The sequence below is a fragment of the Cupressus sempervirens genome, chromosome 4 (genome assembly GCF_028749045.1).
Source record: "Cupressus sempervirens isolate cs-2001-9-10 chromosome 4, ASM2874904v1, whole genome shotgun sequence".
Taxonomy (NCBI): domain Eukaryota; kingdom Viridiplantae; phylum Streptophyta; class Pinopsida; order Cupressales; family Cupressaceae; genus Cupressus; species Cupressus sempervirens.
In genome coordinates, this window is record NC_143121.1 from 5,912,501 (window position 1) to 5,930,196 (window position 17,696).

Here is a 17,696-nt window from a genome sequence, read left to right on the forward strand (position 1 = left end):
AGTTGCATTGGATTGATTCATCTCCCCTCCATCTTGTCAAATCCAAGTCTATTTACTCTACCCTAACAACCAATCATGCCATCATTGAGCATCTTAACTCCTATTGAAACTTATCCCTCGACCCGCTGACTTGGAAAAAATATCTCCTAAACCTTTGGTCCAGTCTGGTGGAACCTAAAATTGTTTTCTATATCTAGAGACTATGGCTTCACAAACTTATTTTTAAGAAACCAAGGGGGAGCAATAATATATGTTCAGTGTGTACCATGATGAGTCTGTCTTGCATGTCTTCTTCCATTGCCCATTTGCCAGGGAGGTCTGGGAATTGTTTGTTTTATCTTTGACGACAACTTGAATACTCTTAACATCGTTTCTAGCAAGATTATATGCAACAATAAGTTGTGCAATTTATTCTGGTCTATTTTATCTTCTTATATTCTCCGGCTAATTTGGAAATTTAGGAACAACAATGTATTTTAAGGAAAAGCTAGGCTTCTTACTAAGTCTCAAAAGAGACTCATAATTCTTGATGTTGCTATGTAGGTCACAATAGTCTTCAAACTAAAAGAAAGTGATTTCCTTAAGATCATACAAGAGGGTAAAGAGATTGTTGATTTAAAAGACTTGGCTCATGGCTATACTTCACTAAAGAAGGTTGAAGAATTCAACAACCCCCTGACTTAGCTTGTGCAAAAATTGAGAGAAGAAGGCAACTGAAAGCCTAAGGAAAATAATTTAGACACCACTGGGTCTCTTCTCATACCATCCCCAATTCGTTATGCCACCATTGATTTTAGTAGCGTGGAGGAAGAAGGATAATTATGTTTCAATCAAGTTGATATTGCTCTATGATGTATTAAATGTTATTCTTTGCTGTCACATATGTGACTGATTTTTTGATGTTGGGTGGGTAGTACTGTTTTGTTGGTTCCCTCGGATAGATGATAGTATAATTTATACTCTTGTTATTTTTTGACTATATCAATTGTTACTCTCCTTTTTTTATTATCTGATTTGCAATAGAAAAATAAAAATATATTTAATTCAAGTACAATTATTTAAAAATAATTATAACTTTAATAAGACAAATAATAGGAGAAGGTGACTATAGAACTTAATAAATGGAATTCCTCTTATCTTTCATTGGCTAGAAGAATTCAAGTTTGTCAGAAGATTCTCTCTTCATATATAGTGTTTTTTTCATCAGCATGGTTGTTCAATGTTGGACAATTTGGTTTCTTATAGAAATTCATTTGAGATTTCTTGTGGTTGGATGGGAGATGGGGAAAAACTAGACATGTTGTTAGATAAGACTAGTGCACTAAATGCAAGGAGAGTGGGGGCTTGGGGTTGAAAGATCTTAGAGTGTAAAGTATTGCCCTAGTGGTAAAATGGATTGCTAAAGCTATTGAAGGAGATGAACTGTGGAAAGTACTCATTAAAAGAAATATTAGTAGAGGATGTCCTAGGAAAACTTGGTTCTAGACAGGCTTGGATATGTTGGATATATTATCTCTCAATATTAAATTTTTCGTTAGAGGTTCTAATGTATTCAAGTCACTATGGAAGAGTTGGTATATATTAGACCTCTATTAAGATCTATACAGAGATCGAAATTAGGTAATGTATGGTGTGGGAAAGGCTCCATATGATGGAGTTTAAGAAAAATGACAAACATCTTGCTATTTTTTAGGGTTGTTCAACAAAGAAGTAGGCTCAAGCAAGAATTTGTGTGTTTAAAGACATCTTTAGAGATTATACTCTTTTTCAGTGGGACATATTGCAAACCATGTTTAATCTGCCTAATTGCCATTGGAGAACATATTACATTGTTTAGAGTGTTATTGAGGAAGCAATAGTCTCATTTAACTGTTTCTCTTTAGCCACCTATTCATTCCAGTTGCATTGGATTGATTCATCTCCCCTCCATCTTGTCAAATCCAAGTCTATTTACTCTACCCTAACAACCAATCATGCCATCATTGAGCATCTTAACTCCTGTTGAAACTTATCCCTCGACCCCCTGACTTGGAAAAAATATCTCCTGAACCTTTGGTCCAATCTGGTGGAACCTAAAATTGCATTCTGTATCTGGAGACTCTGGCTTCACAAACTTCCTTTTAAGAAACCAAGGGGGAGCAATAATATATGTTCAGTGTGTACCATGATGAGTCTGTCTTGCATGTCTTCTTCCACTGCCCATTTGCCAGGGAGTTATGGGAATTGTTTGTTTTATCTTTGATGACAACTTGAATACTCTTAACTTCATTTCTAGCAAGATTATATGCAACAATAAGTTGTGCAATTTATTCTGGTCTATTTTATCTTCTTATATTTTTCGACTAATTTGGAAATTTAGGAACAACAATGTATTTTAAGGAAAAGCTAGGCTTCTTACTGAGTCTCAAAAGAGACTCATAATTCTTGATGTTGCTATGTAGGTCACAACAGTCTTCAAACTAAAAGAAAGTGATTTCCTTAAGATCATACATGAGGGTAAAGAGATCATTGATTTAAAAGACTTGGCTCATGGCTATACTTTGCTAAAAAGGGTTGAAGAATTCAACAACCCCTTGACTTAGCTTGTGTACAAATTGAGAGAAGAAGGCAACTGAAAGCCTAAGGAACATAATTCAGACACCACTGGGTCTCTTCTCATACCATCCCCAATTCGTTATGCCACCATTGATTTTAGCGGCATAGAGGAAGAAGGATAATTATGTTTCAATCAAGTTGATATTGCTTTATGATGTATTAAATGTTATTCTCTGCTATCACATATGTGACTGATTTTTTGATGTTGGGTGGGTAGTACTATTTTGTTGGTTCCCTCAAATAGATGATAGTATAATTTATACTCTTGTTTTTTTTGGCTATATCAATTGTTACTCTCCTTTTTTTATTATCTGATATGCAATAGAAAAATAAAAAAATATTTAATTCAAGTATAATTATTTAAAAATAATTATAACTTTAATAAGACAAATAATGGTATATTAAATTAATTCTTATAACTTTAAATTAATATTTAAAATTTTATGAAAAAACATATATTATTAAAATAAGTTAAAAAAAAAACTCTAATTCTTCTACTTTTAATATATTTTTAAATAATATTTTCATCAAATAAGAAAGTCATAAAATGTAAAATTGTTTTTCCTTTTATGTGTATCATGAATATTCTTTTTAATTGTTTTCTAATAATGTAGATATATGATTGAGATTAATTCTATTCTTTCCTACTCTTGTCCTCATCTTTAGGTCACTCATTAGAAATCTTTTGTCAAATAAGAAAGCAATAATAATAAAATTTCTTTTATATACATAATGAATATTTAGTTTAAATTTTTCTAATAATTTAGATATATGATTGGGATCTCCTATTCCAATCCTTAATTTTGATTGCCAATATTTTCAGTTAATTGCCAAAAATCTTTTTTCAAATAGAAAAATAATTAAAAAATAAAAAAAGAATTTTCCTTTTCTAACATATGAATATTTATTTTTAAATTTTCTAATACTATAAACATATGATTGGGATCTCCTATCTTTGTCCTCACTTTTGATTGTCTCAATTTTCAATTAATCACGAGAAATCTTTTCTCGAATAAAATAATAATAAAAAAATATTTTTAAAAGTTTATATACCTAATAAATATTTTTAAATTTTTTTTCTAACAACATAGACATATGATTAGGTCTCCTAACCTTGTCCTCACTTCTGATTCGGTCGGTCAATCACCAATTACTTTTTCCTTTCCACCATTATTGCCACTTGTAATCTCACAGACCAACGACTTTCAATTTAATAGTTTAAAAATAACAAGCAAGAAGATTTTCTACAAGAAAATCTTTATATGCAAAACAAAAAGCAGCACCTTGTAAAGCCATCCAATTCCACCCCGGCCATAATATTTGATGAATAATAAAATGAAGATTAATGACAAAAGTGGTCAATGCTGAAGCCATGGATCCATATACCTGAAATCTATACCACGCCCAATTTGTAAATAATAATAATAATAATTATATAATGTTAAGCTAGGGTCAAAATATACCAGATATCATATGACAACCAAACCCTACGAGGTTTCCGCAAACAACAATAATAGTCAAAAGGTCTTGCGTATGAGACACATCCAAATCATCTCATTTCCACCTAGAATGTTATTTTAGAAGGCATCTTTTTGAGATTTGTCGTATTTGTACAATTGAAACGCTTACATGTTATGAGGCCTCCCAGTTAATTTAATGACGGATTACTGGGCCTTATATATAAATGTGAAGTGTAGTAGAGTTATAATCAAGCTTTTCACAATGGCTTTCTTGGAAACTCTTCAGATAAAGGCAGAGCAACTTTCTTCTAGCGAAAGAGCTGCTCTAGGAATAGCTCTACTAGTATTTCTATTGGCTCTTTACAAGTTGAAGAAGAATTCAAAGTTGCCACCAGGGCCAACTCCATGGCCAATCATAGGAAACCTCCATCAGCTCGGTAGGCTTCCACACAGAAATTTGTATGAACTTTCAAAGAAGTATGGCCCTGTGATGTTCTTGAGATTTGGGTCCCTGCCATGTGTGGTGGTCTCTTCTGCTGACATGGCAAAGGAATTCTTAAAAACCCATGATCTGGTTTTTGCCAATAGACCATGTTCTGCTGCAGGAGAACACATTGCTTACAACTACAAGAACTTGGGGATGTCTTCTTATGGTCCATATTGGAGACACATGAGGAAGATATGTGTGATGGAGTTGCTGAGTGCAAAGAGAATTGAGTCTTTTAGGTTCATAAGAGAGGAGGAGGTTTGTATTGCTGTGAGGTCTGCTTGGGAGAAGAGTAGGCAGGGGAATGTTGCTGTGAATGTTAGCAAGACTTTGCTTGGAATCACATCTTCTGTGATATGGAGGATGCTGACTGGGACAAGGTATTCTCATGAGGATGTGAATGGGAGTGGTGGTGAGCTCAGAGATATGGTGAGGGAGGTTACCAGCACTATTGCTGCTGTTAACATTGGGGACTTCTTTCCTTACATTGATTGGATGGACCTTCAAGGGATCAAGAAGAGGATGAAGAAGGCACACAATTTCTTTGACAGGATTGTTGAGGGAATTATTGAAGACCATGTTGAGCAGAGGAGGAGGGCTCTGGATGAGAAGAGGGACTGGACTAAGGATATTGTGGATGTGCTGCTTGATGTGGCTGAGTCGCAGAATCTGGAGATGGAAATCACAAGAGAAAATATCAAAGCAATCATCTTTGTATGTCAACTCCCTTACCCTCTCTGTTGTCTTGATCAGTCTCATGTCTTGCTTGCTTTGATTTTTTTATGGGTTATAGGCTAAAATTAAGATTAATTATTATTATTTGTTAAGCTTGAGTAGACTCAACGCAAGGCCTCTCAGATAAGGCTCACAATTTACCTTTGTGTTGTAAGCCCCTGCCTTTGTTTGCTTGATTATTAAAGTTTTACAAGATATTAAGAGTAGGTAAGGTAAATATCTGCATCCAATTTGGCAGCCGTGTTTGAATTTCTGAATTGTTCCTATAAGATTTTTATCTTAAAAACATTATTTTTGAATTAGATGTCATTCTTATGGAATAAATTGTGTTTGCTTAATTTGTTCAACATTTCAAATCACAACCATGATCATTAATTTATTATTAGAAAGAGGCAAATGAGAAAGTGAATTGCAGATAAGTCCTTATAAGAGAGAAGAATCACTAGATGTGATTAGAAATGTCAAGCAACTTAAATTAACATAGTTTAGTCCGCCATAGTAGTTTTCTACAATCTATTGACTTGGATGTCATTTTTCTGGATCAAACTGTGTTTGTTTAATTTGCTGAACATTTGGGATCACAACCAATGATTCATTGGGAAAATGAGGAATTGAATTGCAGATAAGTACTTATAAAGAAAAGAAGAATCACTGGATATGATTCAAAATTGGAACAAATTAAACACAACAATAGCATCTAACAGTACTGTCGTCGTAAGGAGCCAAAATTACCCTATAAGATCAGTAAACAGAACACAATAATAAGGCAGAAGCACATGAATTCACTGCATATTTTATAACAAAGAGACATGGGTATCTACTCCAACAGAACAAAAAGAAAATTGTATGATGGTAATTTTTTCCATAGTGTGTGATGTTTAATGGTGACTTTCATCTTTAGGATGGCTTAAACACCACACACTAAGGTTTGATTCACAGACTAAAAGTGTTAAATAGTCAAAGCTGATTTACTTTTTCGGAACTTAAGTTTTTTCCTTAGTGTGTGATGTTTAATGACAACAGCCTTCTTCAGATAGATTCTAATATGATTCTCTTCGAAATACATTGTGACATGATTTTTCCGCGAGCTAATCAAATGTGCTGCTACATATTTACAGGATCTGTTCATTGGTGGAATGGAGACAATGGCAACTACCATGGAATGGGCAATGACTGCACTGCTGAGACACCCAAGGGTGGCCAAGAAACTGCAAGAAGAAATTGATTCCGTCGTAGGAAACAACCGCATGGTAACCGAATCCGATCTGCCCAACATGGACTACCTGCAATGTGTGCTGAAAGAGTCCTTGAGACTGTACCTGCCAGGGCCATTGTTACTCCCACATGAGTCTAGCCAAGCTTGCACTGTAGGGCCACAGGGCTATGTCATACCTGCAAAGACAAAGCTTTTTGTGAATGCCTGGGCCATTGCAAGAGACCCAAGTGTGTGGGAAGATGCAGAGGAGTTCAAGCCTGAAAGATTCATGGGGAACAAGACTTTTGACTACCAAGGGCAGGAGTTTGATATGCTGCCATTTGGGGCAGGGAGGAGAAGGTGTCCTGGTGGTCATATGGCAATGGGGCAGATGTCTCTTGTTATGGCTCAGCTCTGGCACTGCTTCGACTGGAGACTTGAAGGTGATCCTGCTGATCTGGACATGACTGAAGAATTTGGAGCTACAGTGCCAAGAAAAGTCAACCTTTTTGCCTTCCCTTCGCTCAAACTGTCGACAAAGGTTTTAGGTTAGGTTTTTTAGATCATGGTTGACTTTTTGTGGAATAGCTTACTGGCAGGGTTTTCAAATTATGGTTGGGTTTTCAAATTGTGGTTGGGTTAGATTTAGTCCTTGTCATGTCCGGCCAGCTGACCGTGAGTCAGCATATCAACACAACCGGACTAGGGCAGAGTAAAGTATGAATTTTATAATAAGATTCAGTTGTCGAAAAGGGTAAACATCCTTATAAAAAGAAAGGAAATTCCAAATGACTTTTAGTTCCTATTGACTAGGAGATCAGATTACCAAAAATGCAATCTTTATATGTAACAACCAGATCACATATTCTATTTATTTAAGTTTGAAACAAAGTGTTTTATAAATATATTTATACTATTTTAATATGACATAGCACGATAAATCTATGTGTTGTATTAAACGGAGTCCTGATTTATAAGATAAATTAGATTAGAAGATTTGATTGTAAAATCCATCTATCCCAAATGTTTCATAATAATATATACTATTTTAACATAGTATAATTTGATAAATTCACGTCTTGTATAAAATGAAGTTTTCATTCGTAAGATAGCTCCTACTATAAGATTTGATTGCAAAAAGATGTTATATGTCACAATCAATCACATATTCATCCACCCAAGTTTGAAAGAAGTGTTTCTATGGTGATATATTTATAATAATTTAATATAGTTTGGTGGAAGAACTTAAATTTGATTGGTTTAACAGTTTATTTGGTAATAATTCACCATCCAAATTTGAAATAAGTCTTTCACAATTATTAATTTACATTATTTTTAATCCAACTTAAAGTATAACTAAATGTGTGTCACATATAATTATTACTTTATTAAAATTTAACATGTCACATTCTACTTAGGAGTCTACAACATATTGGTAACCTGTTAGCCTTTATATTAGATCATTCCTATGTACATGATTATAACTTCACATTCACATTTTTTTATTGCTATCATAGTTTTGTGAATCCATTGCAACAACAAGTAAAGACTTTTTAGTCCTTGCTTATTATTTAATGTTTTTAGTGAACTCAATCTATTAGTTTCTACAATCTAAAAAATTTAAAATTTTAAAGTTTGTGTAGTTTTATTTTTAAAATTTATTTGTGTTCTATTAATTTTTGTTTTTTATTGGTCAACACTAATTTTATTGGGTTTTAAATATTTCTTCACCTCAAAAAATTAAAGGTGTAGATAAATATTGCAACTATTAATCATGACACTATCAGATCACTAGACATTAAATGCCATGAAATGATGTGAGGCGGTCTTATGTCTACTTTAGTGTATCTAGAATTTACACTTGAATGTTCCTACTACCACATTCACTTTAAGCACACATGACAACCTTAATAATTATTATCTTTAATCGCATTGTCAATAGAAAAAAATGATATTATTTTTAATTGTACACTACCAAGAAAAATACAAATTTCATTTAGACCTTTGCAATGCTAGCTTAAGACATTACAAAATTACATTCTCTAGTTAAAAAATCTACGTAAAATGTAAGAAAGAGAAACTACTTGTAACAAAATAGTAATTTAGGCACTAAAATCTTTTAAAATAATATTTTTGATTTGTTAAAATATTTTTTAAAAGAGTAAAGAAGTTCTTTATAATAAGAATTCTTAAGTATTTAATTGTCTAATATGTTTTGTGAAAGGGACATGTTATATTGACAAATGATATCTTATAAAGTCACATTTTCCAAAGTGATAAAAGTTTCTCAAAATATATATATGTGTAAAATTATTTTCACATAAATAAATAAATAAATAAATATATATATATTTTTAATAATATAAAATGTTGTAAAATATTTAGAGCATCATATAGGTGCACTTTTTTATTTAAATCAAGTAGGAGAAAATACCCCATTATCTATAGTCTTTATCATACATACCTTAAAAAAAACCCATTTTTTGATAGTCATTTCCTACATAATACATTCCAAATTTATTTTCTCTTGCCACAATAGGGAGGGACTCGTGCTCGAAGAGGTCTTATTTAATCATGACATATACCTAATTGGTGCCGGTGCCTTGAAAATAATGTTGAAAAGTTGCATAAGGTGTTTCCAATTACAACTATTAAATATTTAATTTTTTTTTTTATGAATAATTTTAAAAATTAATTATTATTATTTTAACCAATTAGAATGAAGGTATTCTAATAGTTTTTAAATAAAAATATTACAAATATTAATCATCTCCAATTCTATTCGTAAAAAAAGATACCATATTAGAAATTAAGAATTAATAAAAAGAGAATGAAATGAAGAAATACGAGTTTTTGTTTATCATATGAACATTTTTCTTCTATTTCTGACAAAAATATTTTTGGTTACTATATTTATTTACTTAATTAGATATTATTTTATATATAATATGATAATTTAAAAAAATATTTTATAATCTTTTTTAACAAAATCTAATTAATTTTAATATATTTTAATTGAATATTTTATAGATTATTTGATAAAATAATGAAAGAAATAATGTACAATTACATTTTGATTAAATTTATTTACTATATTTTCATTGAAATATCTCTTTGTTATCAATATAAATTTAAAAATATCCATTTTTATGAATTTGAAGTTCAATTTTTTATTTATTATTTATTCTACCAACATTTTTGTTGGAAAAATTTACTATTTTTTTCAAATACTTGCAAAATCTTTTTTTAAGTTCAAACAACCTTGTTAAATTTTACTTATTTAATACTGCAATCAAATATAATAATATAAATAATCAATTCTTTTTTAATAATATATAGGTATTCTAAATTTTAAAATAATATATAAATATATGGATAAATGAATATCATAGAATTGATTTAGTGTTAATATTTATTTAATAATATTAAATCTTGTAAACATTTTTTTATCATTTAATTTTACAACTCAAAATATTTTAAATTAATCTTGATATTGGAAGAGAGAGTTAAATGGAAAGAGTGTGGATGGAAGATATAAATAAATAAAGAAGAGAGAACGAGACATGGAGATATATCAAAATAAAGATAGAGGTATAAAGTAATAGAAAGAGGGGTAGAAAGGGGGAGATATATTGGGATAAAGAGATAACAACATAGAAATAGAACTAGAGGGAGAGACAGAGGAAAAAATATCGAGACAAAGGATTACATGGATAAAAAGGGGTAAGAAAGAAAGATGAATGGATAGAGAGAGGGAGATGTGTCTAGATGTAGAGGATAGAAAGAGATATAGGGCAATACATAATAATAAATAGAGAGGAAGAGATAGAGATGAAGAGAAATAAATAGATATAGATGGTGAGATATATTGATAGCTCAAGATAAGGAGATATAGAGAGGATGAGAGGGAGAGATGAAAAAAGGGATAAATAATTAAATTCCCTTTAATAACTCTATGACATACTCATGTTCACTAAGGTGTAATTTCTAGTTTATATAATTGGAAATATATGGATATCTAGATACAAAAAGATAATGAAGAAGTTAGGCAAGATCATCAATGATATTAAGGATCAAACCCTAAAATTTGGATCTATACTAGCATGCATGCTTTTCTATTTTAAAGCATGATTCCCTAGACCCCCTCTCATAAAATGGAGTGAAGACCAACTAGTCATGACACAAACTTGTGAATTTTGCAAGAGATTAGAAGGAAATGAAAATGCCGTGCTTTGGGAATACTTCAAGGGTTTCTAGAAGGAAATTACTTAAAGAGAAAGGATACCCACAAGCTTAGTGAAAAGTTCCAAAGACCAAGTTTATTTCTAGGCAAGTACAAACCAGTGCATTGCATGTGTAGTTCACCCAAGAATATACTAGTTGACATCATTCAACTATGCAGTGAAAGAGGAAGAAATAAGGCCCTACATAGGTTAGTATCATTGGAGGAAAGATCTATACTTCTAAGGTTTGACACTTGTGTAGAGATAAAAAACAAGCTTCTTATAGAGAAGAAGAAATCTCAACAACCAACTCCATAAAGGGTAACCAGAAGTCAGGCATCAAAACTATTCAAGATGAGATCATTCAATATGTTAAGAACACAAGAAATGAAAGAAGAGCTAGCTTCGAGTCCCCTATAAGAGACTCAAGCTCAAGAGGAAGAAGTATCCCCATGGGCTCAACTAGACACAAAAGAGACCAAATCATAAGATGGTGTAGAAGGAGAAGTTGTAATAATAGAAGAAGCATCAAAGGCACTGAAGAAATGTAAGAAGAAATATAAACTTGTCCCCATTGAAGAAATTGTAACTAAAGTTACTAAGAAGTATGATTATTCTATTTTAAAGAATGGGTTTTCAAGGTTTTTTAAAGATAATAAGAACATAGCCACAAAGGTTGTATTGGCTACCAAAAAAGAAATCAAGAGAAAATCATATTATATTTATTCATGTTTATTAACCTCTTTCTTTCAAGTTCTTTTATTCATGTTTGTTAACCTCTTTCTTTCAATTTGATAGGGGGGTTAAGGTTTTGTTCTAAAACATGTTTTTATGATTTCCCCTTAATTTTTTTAGGATTTTAGAGGTTAAGATTTAGAGTTTAGAACACTAATTTTAGAAGGTATGCTTAACTCCTTTTTAGCGAGAGGTTAAGATTCCAAATGAAAACACTCGTTTTGAGCCTCTAACCTTAACCTTTTTAGAGGTTAATGGTTCTTCATGATCCTCTCTATAAATATATCAAAGAATCTTGTGATGCATACAAAGACTAAGCACATTGAAATCAAGCATCATTACTTGAGAGAGTTAGTTCAAGGTAAAGAGGTGAAGATGGAATATGTTAATACAAAAGAGGAAATAGTTGATATCTTCACAAATGCATTACCTAAGGATGCTCATGAGTATCTCAGAGGTAAATTAGGGATGATACCCCTATCTAAGGCTATTTAAGAAGACTGAGAAGTGCCCTACATCAAACAAGATGTGTGACATATGTTACACATTGATGCAGTGGTTCTTACTTTAGGAGCTACCTAAAGTAATAAAAAAGCTAGAGCTACAAATCAATCACAAGCTAGATGATAGAGGGAGAAAATGAAAATGTTCATATCTACATATTAAGATGACAAGTCTTTGGCATTGTTGTCAAAGAGGGAGAAAGACAAACAAAGAAAAAGAAAAAAAAAGAAAGGGAGAAATCCAACAATCCAAAGAGGGAGATTATAGAAGATAAAGGGAGAAAGAAGATATAGATAAAAGAAACATGGAATATCTACTCAAATGGAGATAGTGATAAGGGAGATAAAAGAAACGATCAAGAGGGAGTCATAAGGACGACTTGATTGTTTATTGGTCAGAATAGAATTTTGTAACCTATTTAGAAGATGAAACTTGTTGATAGATGGACAGATTTCAATACAAGAAATATTTTCTTTTTGGTATTATTGTTGGTTGTATTGATTAAGTTTGGTTTTCCATCAATTCCAAAGAGGGAGATTGTTGAAAATAGATTGATACAAGTATGAGAATTTGTTTCAATCATTGTTTTGTTACTGATGTCAAACCTGCTACTTATTGGTAAGACAATTGCTTCTAGATGATTTGAATACTATCATTTGTTTGATTGATGAAGAGGATTTGATTTGATTAGGTAACAATAACACCTAGAGGAAAGGCTGAGCTATGATATGGAAATGGAGTACAAAGATCAATTAATACAGTGATATTATAGTGCATTTATTATCTACTTAAGGTCACAAAGGATGGATACATTGATTAAGTTCAAAAGAACAAGTAAAATGAATGATGTCTGCCAAGCTTAACAATATGCATAGTAGTTGTCAACAAAAGTTAGTGTAAGCCAAGAAGAAAATTAGTTAGAGATGAGAAAAGTCAAATTTTAGTGTATGCTGAGTGATACAATGTAAGCTAAGAAAAGTTAAGTTGATGACGATGTTGGCATTAAGTTATATTTTCCATTAGTGACAACACTTATTCAATTATGTGTGGTTACCAAGCTCATCACTTAGTTTCCAATATCTACCAAGAATTCCAGTGTTAACCGGGTTTTGCAGTTTACACTAAGCATTTCAGAGGCTACTGAGTAAATAAAAATAATGTGAAGTTCAGTAGTTATCACTGAGTAGTTTAGTTACTACCAAGCTTCACAGTATCTACCACACAATTAGTCAATGTGATGAGAAGCCAGTGTAAACTGAGTGATGGAAGAGTAATGTTTACCGAGTGTAGCAAGCTAAACACAGTATTCAGTATCTATCGAGTAACACTATATCTACCGAGTCTCCAATGCTCACCGAGTTCGAAGCTACATTGTGTGATTAGTATGGACCAAGCTTCTACTTCTATCAAGTACATGAAGATGCCGAGTAATGCAGTGGACACTGAGTATCAGAAGGTCACCGAGTCATCTTACAAAACTTGACTTGTCTTCTATTGGGCCAACTTAGTTATATTTTGTTTACTTGTGTTTTAGCTGACCTTATATTTGTATGAATTGGAATGGTATATATATGTAATGTGTTGTATCATACCATATGTAAGAATTGTTATGAATAAATGAAGGATTGTAAGGAATGCATGTGAATTTGTATCAACAACAGTACAAGGAATTCAACAAGGTCAATACAAGAGTAGAAAAGATTTATCTATCACATGAGGTGATCAATACTTCAAGGATCTAATCAAAAAATCAAGTTATAAGTAAGATCTCCTGTTTCATCCTAATAGGTGAATCAATTCTAATCCTTTAACAAGGTAGACTTAAAAATCTTTGTATAAATCTCCTAAGAGAGTGCATACTTCATTGTATGTTTGTAAATCCTCTAACAAGGTGGACCTAGTAGTCCTATTTGGTCCTAACAGGGCAGATCACCAGAAGTGGTCAATGTAAGCTTTAACCGGCCAACTTTATGATGCAGTAGTGAAGTTTTGTGGGTATCATCCCCACCCCATTTTACTTTCTATTTGGAAGGTTTCTAGGTCACCAAATTCTATGTTCCATGTGATATGAATGTTTATATTTCAATTTCTTATGCATGCAACAAAGTAGATGAATCAATGGTGAATGATTTATATTAGTGCTGAATTAATAAAAAGTTTTGAAGTTAATGACTCACCCCTCCCTCTTAGTAACTTAGCAAGTCTAGATTATTTCCAAAAATTGGTATCAAAGCTTTGTGGTTCTTAGGATAAAGTTTAACAGTTTGAGCAAAGATCAAAGGACAATGGAGATATTTAGACTTGACAAAGCAATCGAAAATGAAAAGCTAGATTTGGAGATGGCCATAGTTCAACTCAAAGAAGCAAAGGAACATCTTTCTAAATCTCTAAAAAGAAGGAAGGAACTTGCAAATCAGATGAATGACCTCAAGTATGTTGAAGAAAAGGTTGAAGACCTTTTTCCTTCAAGTAGTTCAAATGAAGCAAATAATGTAATCAAAGAACTCGTAGAAAAGAATGGATCTCTACAAGAAGAGGTAAGGAAACTCAAAAGAGAACAAGAAATTCAATCAATAAGCTTATGTGAGATCTTGGAAAAGAGAAATAAGGCAAAATAAAATTTGGAGGCAAGAAAAAATGAAGATCAAAATCGATCCCTTTAGCATGAAGACCTTATTGATCAAATCTCTGAAGCAAATGAAGAAATCAGGATTCTCAAAAGCTGAAAATGGAAGAATAAGGAATGATCTAAATTTTGAAAGACAAATCAATGAAAGAGAAAGGAATGAGCTAAGATATGAAAATCAAATCAATGAAAGATTGAAGAATGACCTAAACACTGAAGAACAAGTCAATGAGAGAATGATGAAATCCCAAGCAGACCTGAATCAATTGAATCAACAAAATGAAAAAAATCATCATAGGCAAAAAGGTAAAATAGGACTTGGATATAAGGAAGAAGGTGAATCTTCCAAGCAATGTGCTAAAAGAAATAAAAAACCTACTTGAAATAACTGTGGAAAGATAGGTCACACATCAAACAAATGTTGGAGCAATGGCAAGGAAAAATTCAATGGAAAGTGCTACAACTACAATCAACATAGTCACAAGGAAAATGAATGTAAGGATAAACCAAAATTTGAAGGAAAATGTCACAAATGCAAGAAGCAAGGTCACAAGGCATCCAAATGCAGATCAAAACCATTCAATCCAGCTAAACAATTTGTAAAGGCAATATTTGGTTGGGACTACAATACTTGGTGCAGATGTCATTATTATGGAGAATATGGACACATTGGCATAAATTGTGCAAGGCATCACTTAAGAAAGAAGGATACTACCGTAAGATGTTATACATCCACTGAACTTGGCCATATAGCTAAAAATTGCATGAATATAAGGAAAGTTGGGGATGAAAAAAAACCAAGAGCAGATAACATCAGGAAATAGATGAGGCAGTAATGGATTCCTAAATCTACAAAGGAAACAAGTTCAAATCATGGTAGTGAAGTCAATCAAAAAGTGGGTGACTCCATCATTTCAAATTAAGTTCTTAAGGAAGAACTGGAACTGTATTCACAAGGCATATCATAAGCAGTTCCAATAAAAGGAAGCAAAAGATCCAATCAATATATTAGATATAAAAGGATCATAGGAAATCAACTTTCAGTAAGTTAGATCAAAATTTACTAAGAAAGGTTGGTTATAGACTCTATCGAGCAAGGTCGGGAGTAATAAAGCTTTGATCACCAAGTTGCAAACCTTTATCGAGCTTAGTTAGTGGATGATAGTTTGTCATGCACTATGTCATTATGATGCTGATCATTAATGGAAAATTTTCAACAAAAAGGGCATAATTTGACTTTATTCTTCACTGTGATTACAACATACACAAGAGCAGAGTGATTTGAAGAGCTTCTAAGTGTTTTTGAGTGAATATTTAGCAAGATCGTTAAGGAATCTTCTCATTTACCGAGTAGCGATGGCATCAAGAAGTGATAGCAGCAACAAAGCCAAGAAGTCTTTTGAGATGTTGGTCAAGGGTGTGGAGTGGAAGGCACCTAACTTCTAGCTTGTTCCAACTATAGTAGAATCACTCGACCCACATGGAGCTTAGTCTCAAATTCCTCCCAAGGTACTCCTAATTAATGACATTCGTACTCATTTCAAATGCACTATACTAGAATTAGGAACACTTGAGATGGATAGTGCCCTAGCCAAAATGTGTGTAGATGGGTCTTTAAAACCAAAGCATAAACACCTCGAGACTAAAGGGTTGACCCATATCTTACACTTGCTGAGGAATTTCCAAGTTAATTGGATTAGGCATATACTAAGCTGAGTGCACAATACGAAATTGTGGTTAGAACAACCCATTTTGATTACCAAAAAGATGAGTCACAAGATCACATGTCTTCCCATGCTTAACAAAGTTAGAACCACAAAAACCCTAGGTCGGGAAGAACTCTAGAAGAAAACCCTAGCTGAGTGGGATGGTAGAGGTTTGAAAATTAACAATGTGACTGATGTACAACTTAGGTTTTCCATTCACATTATTGCACAAAAGATTTACAACTCTAATCAGCTAAACAATGTGCCATGTGAGGCTGTAGACTTGGCTTATAAGGTTGTGAAGAAAAACCTAGAGTTTGACTTGTCAGATTTTCTATTGAAATAACTAAACAAAAACATGGACAACATTAGAACTTCCAAAAATAACCCCTACAAATTTGGATCGTTGCTGACATGTCTTTTCTTTTATGTGAAATTTTTTTTCCTATCTAAAGGTTCTGTTATATGGAGGAAGGATACCCCAATTTTGTACCAAATCAATGAATTCATAGCAGAAATTGTTAGGATAAACCATAGACAGAAATAAAAACTGCATGCAAATATAACCAATAACAGAAAATAATATATCACACAAAAATGAACACAAGGCACCAAGATTTAACGTGGTTCACCCAATCCTTGGGCTACGTCCACCAAACAACAAGTTCGATCTTATTACAATCCAGTGATTACAACCTAATTACAATCCGTAATCCCTTACAACTCAATATCACCACAAGAACCAATTTCACATCACAACATAATGAAAAAATACCCAACCCTAAACCCTTTTATACAAGTATTAAACCACTTTAGGGTTATAACATGTCGACCATAATTAGCCATAACTTTAGTGGCGAATCTACGAATGGCGAATAGTGCCAAATTTTTTTTTTCGGGGTGATGCCCCGAACCCCACTAATTATGAAGTATGTACAGTACTTCCTGATCAGTTACCACAATCTATCAATCTTCCACTTGGGGACTGATCAGACTCCACACTAAACAACAATCTCCCACTTGGAGACTGATCCTGTAACAATACCACTACCACATAGGGCTCCCACTGGATCAAACCACCCTGGACTCTACTATTCTTTTATTCATGTCTAGTCTAAAAGAGCAACCAAAGCTGAAGAGGAGTTCAACTTTCTTCTCCAGCTTTAACTGTCCATCCTCCAAAATTGACCGAATGAAATTGTACCACAACTGTATGTGTTTGGTCTTAGAATGCAGAGCTGAATTCTTAGCAAGATGAATGGCACTCTGACTATCTATGAACAAATAATTATCCTTTTGAGGATGTCCCAATTCTTCCATGAAGAACTAAAGCCATATCATCTCCTTAGCTGCCTCTGTAGCAGCAACATACTCTACCTCTATAGTGGATAGAGAATTAATCTTTTGTAACCTAGAAACCCAACTCACAG

The 17,696-nt window shown here is 32.7% G+C and overlaps 1 protein-coding gene across 1 annotated transcript; it reads left to right on the top strand.

Annotated features, from left to right (window-relative positions):
• The first annotated feature begins 4,264 nt into the window (after positions 1–4,264).
• LOC149559656 (cytochrome P450 750A1-like) lies at positions 4,265–7,375 on the top strand. Its single transcript, XM_089824233.1, has 2 exons — positions 4,265–5,256; positions 6,396–7,375. The coding sequence occupies exons 1-2, from the start codon at positions 4,318–4,320 to the stop codon at positions 7,023–7,025; spliced, it is 1,569 nt and encodes a 522-aa protein (XP_089680359.1). The 5' UTR covers positions 4,265–4,317; the 3' UTR covers positions 7,026–7,375.
• Positions 7,376–17,696: the final 10,321 nt, after the last annotated feature.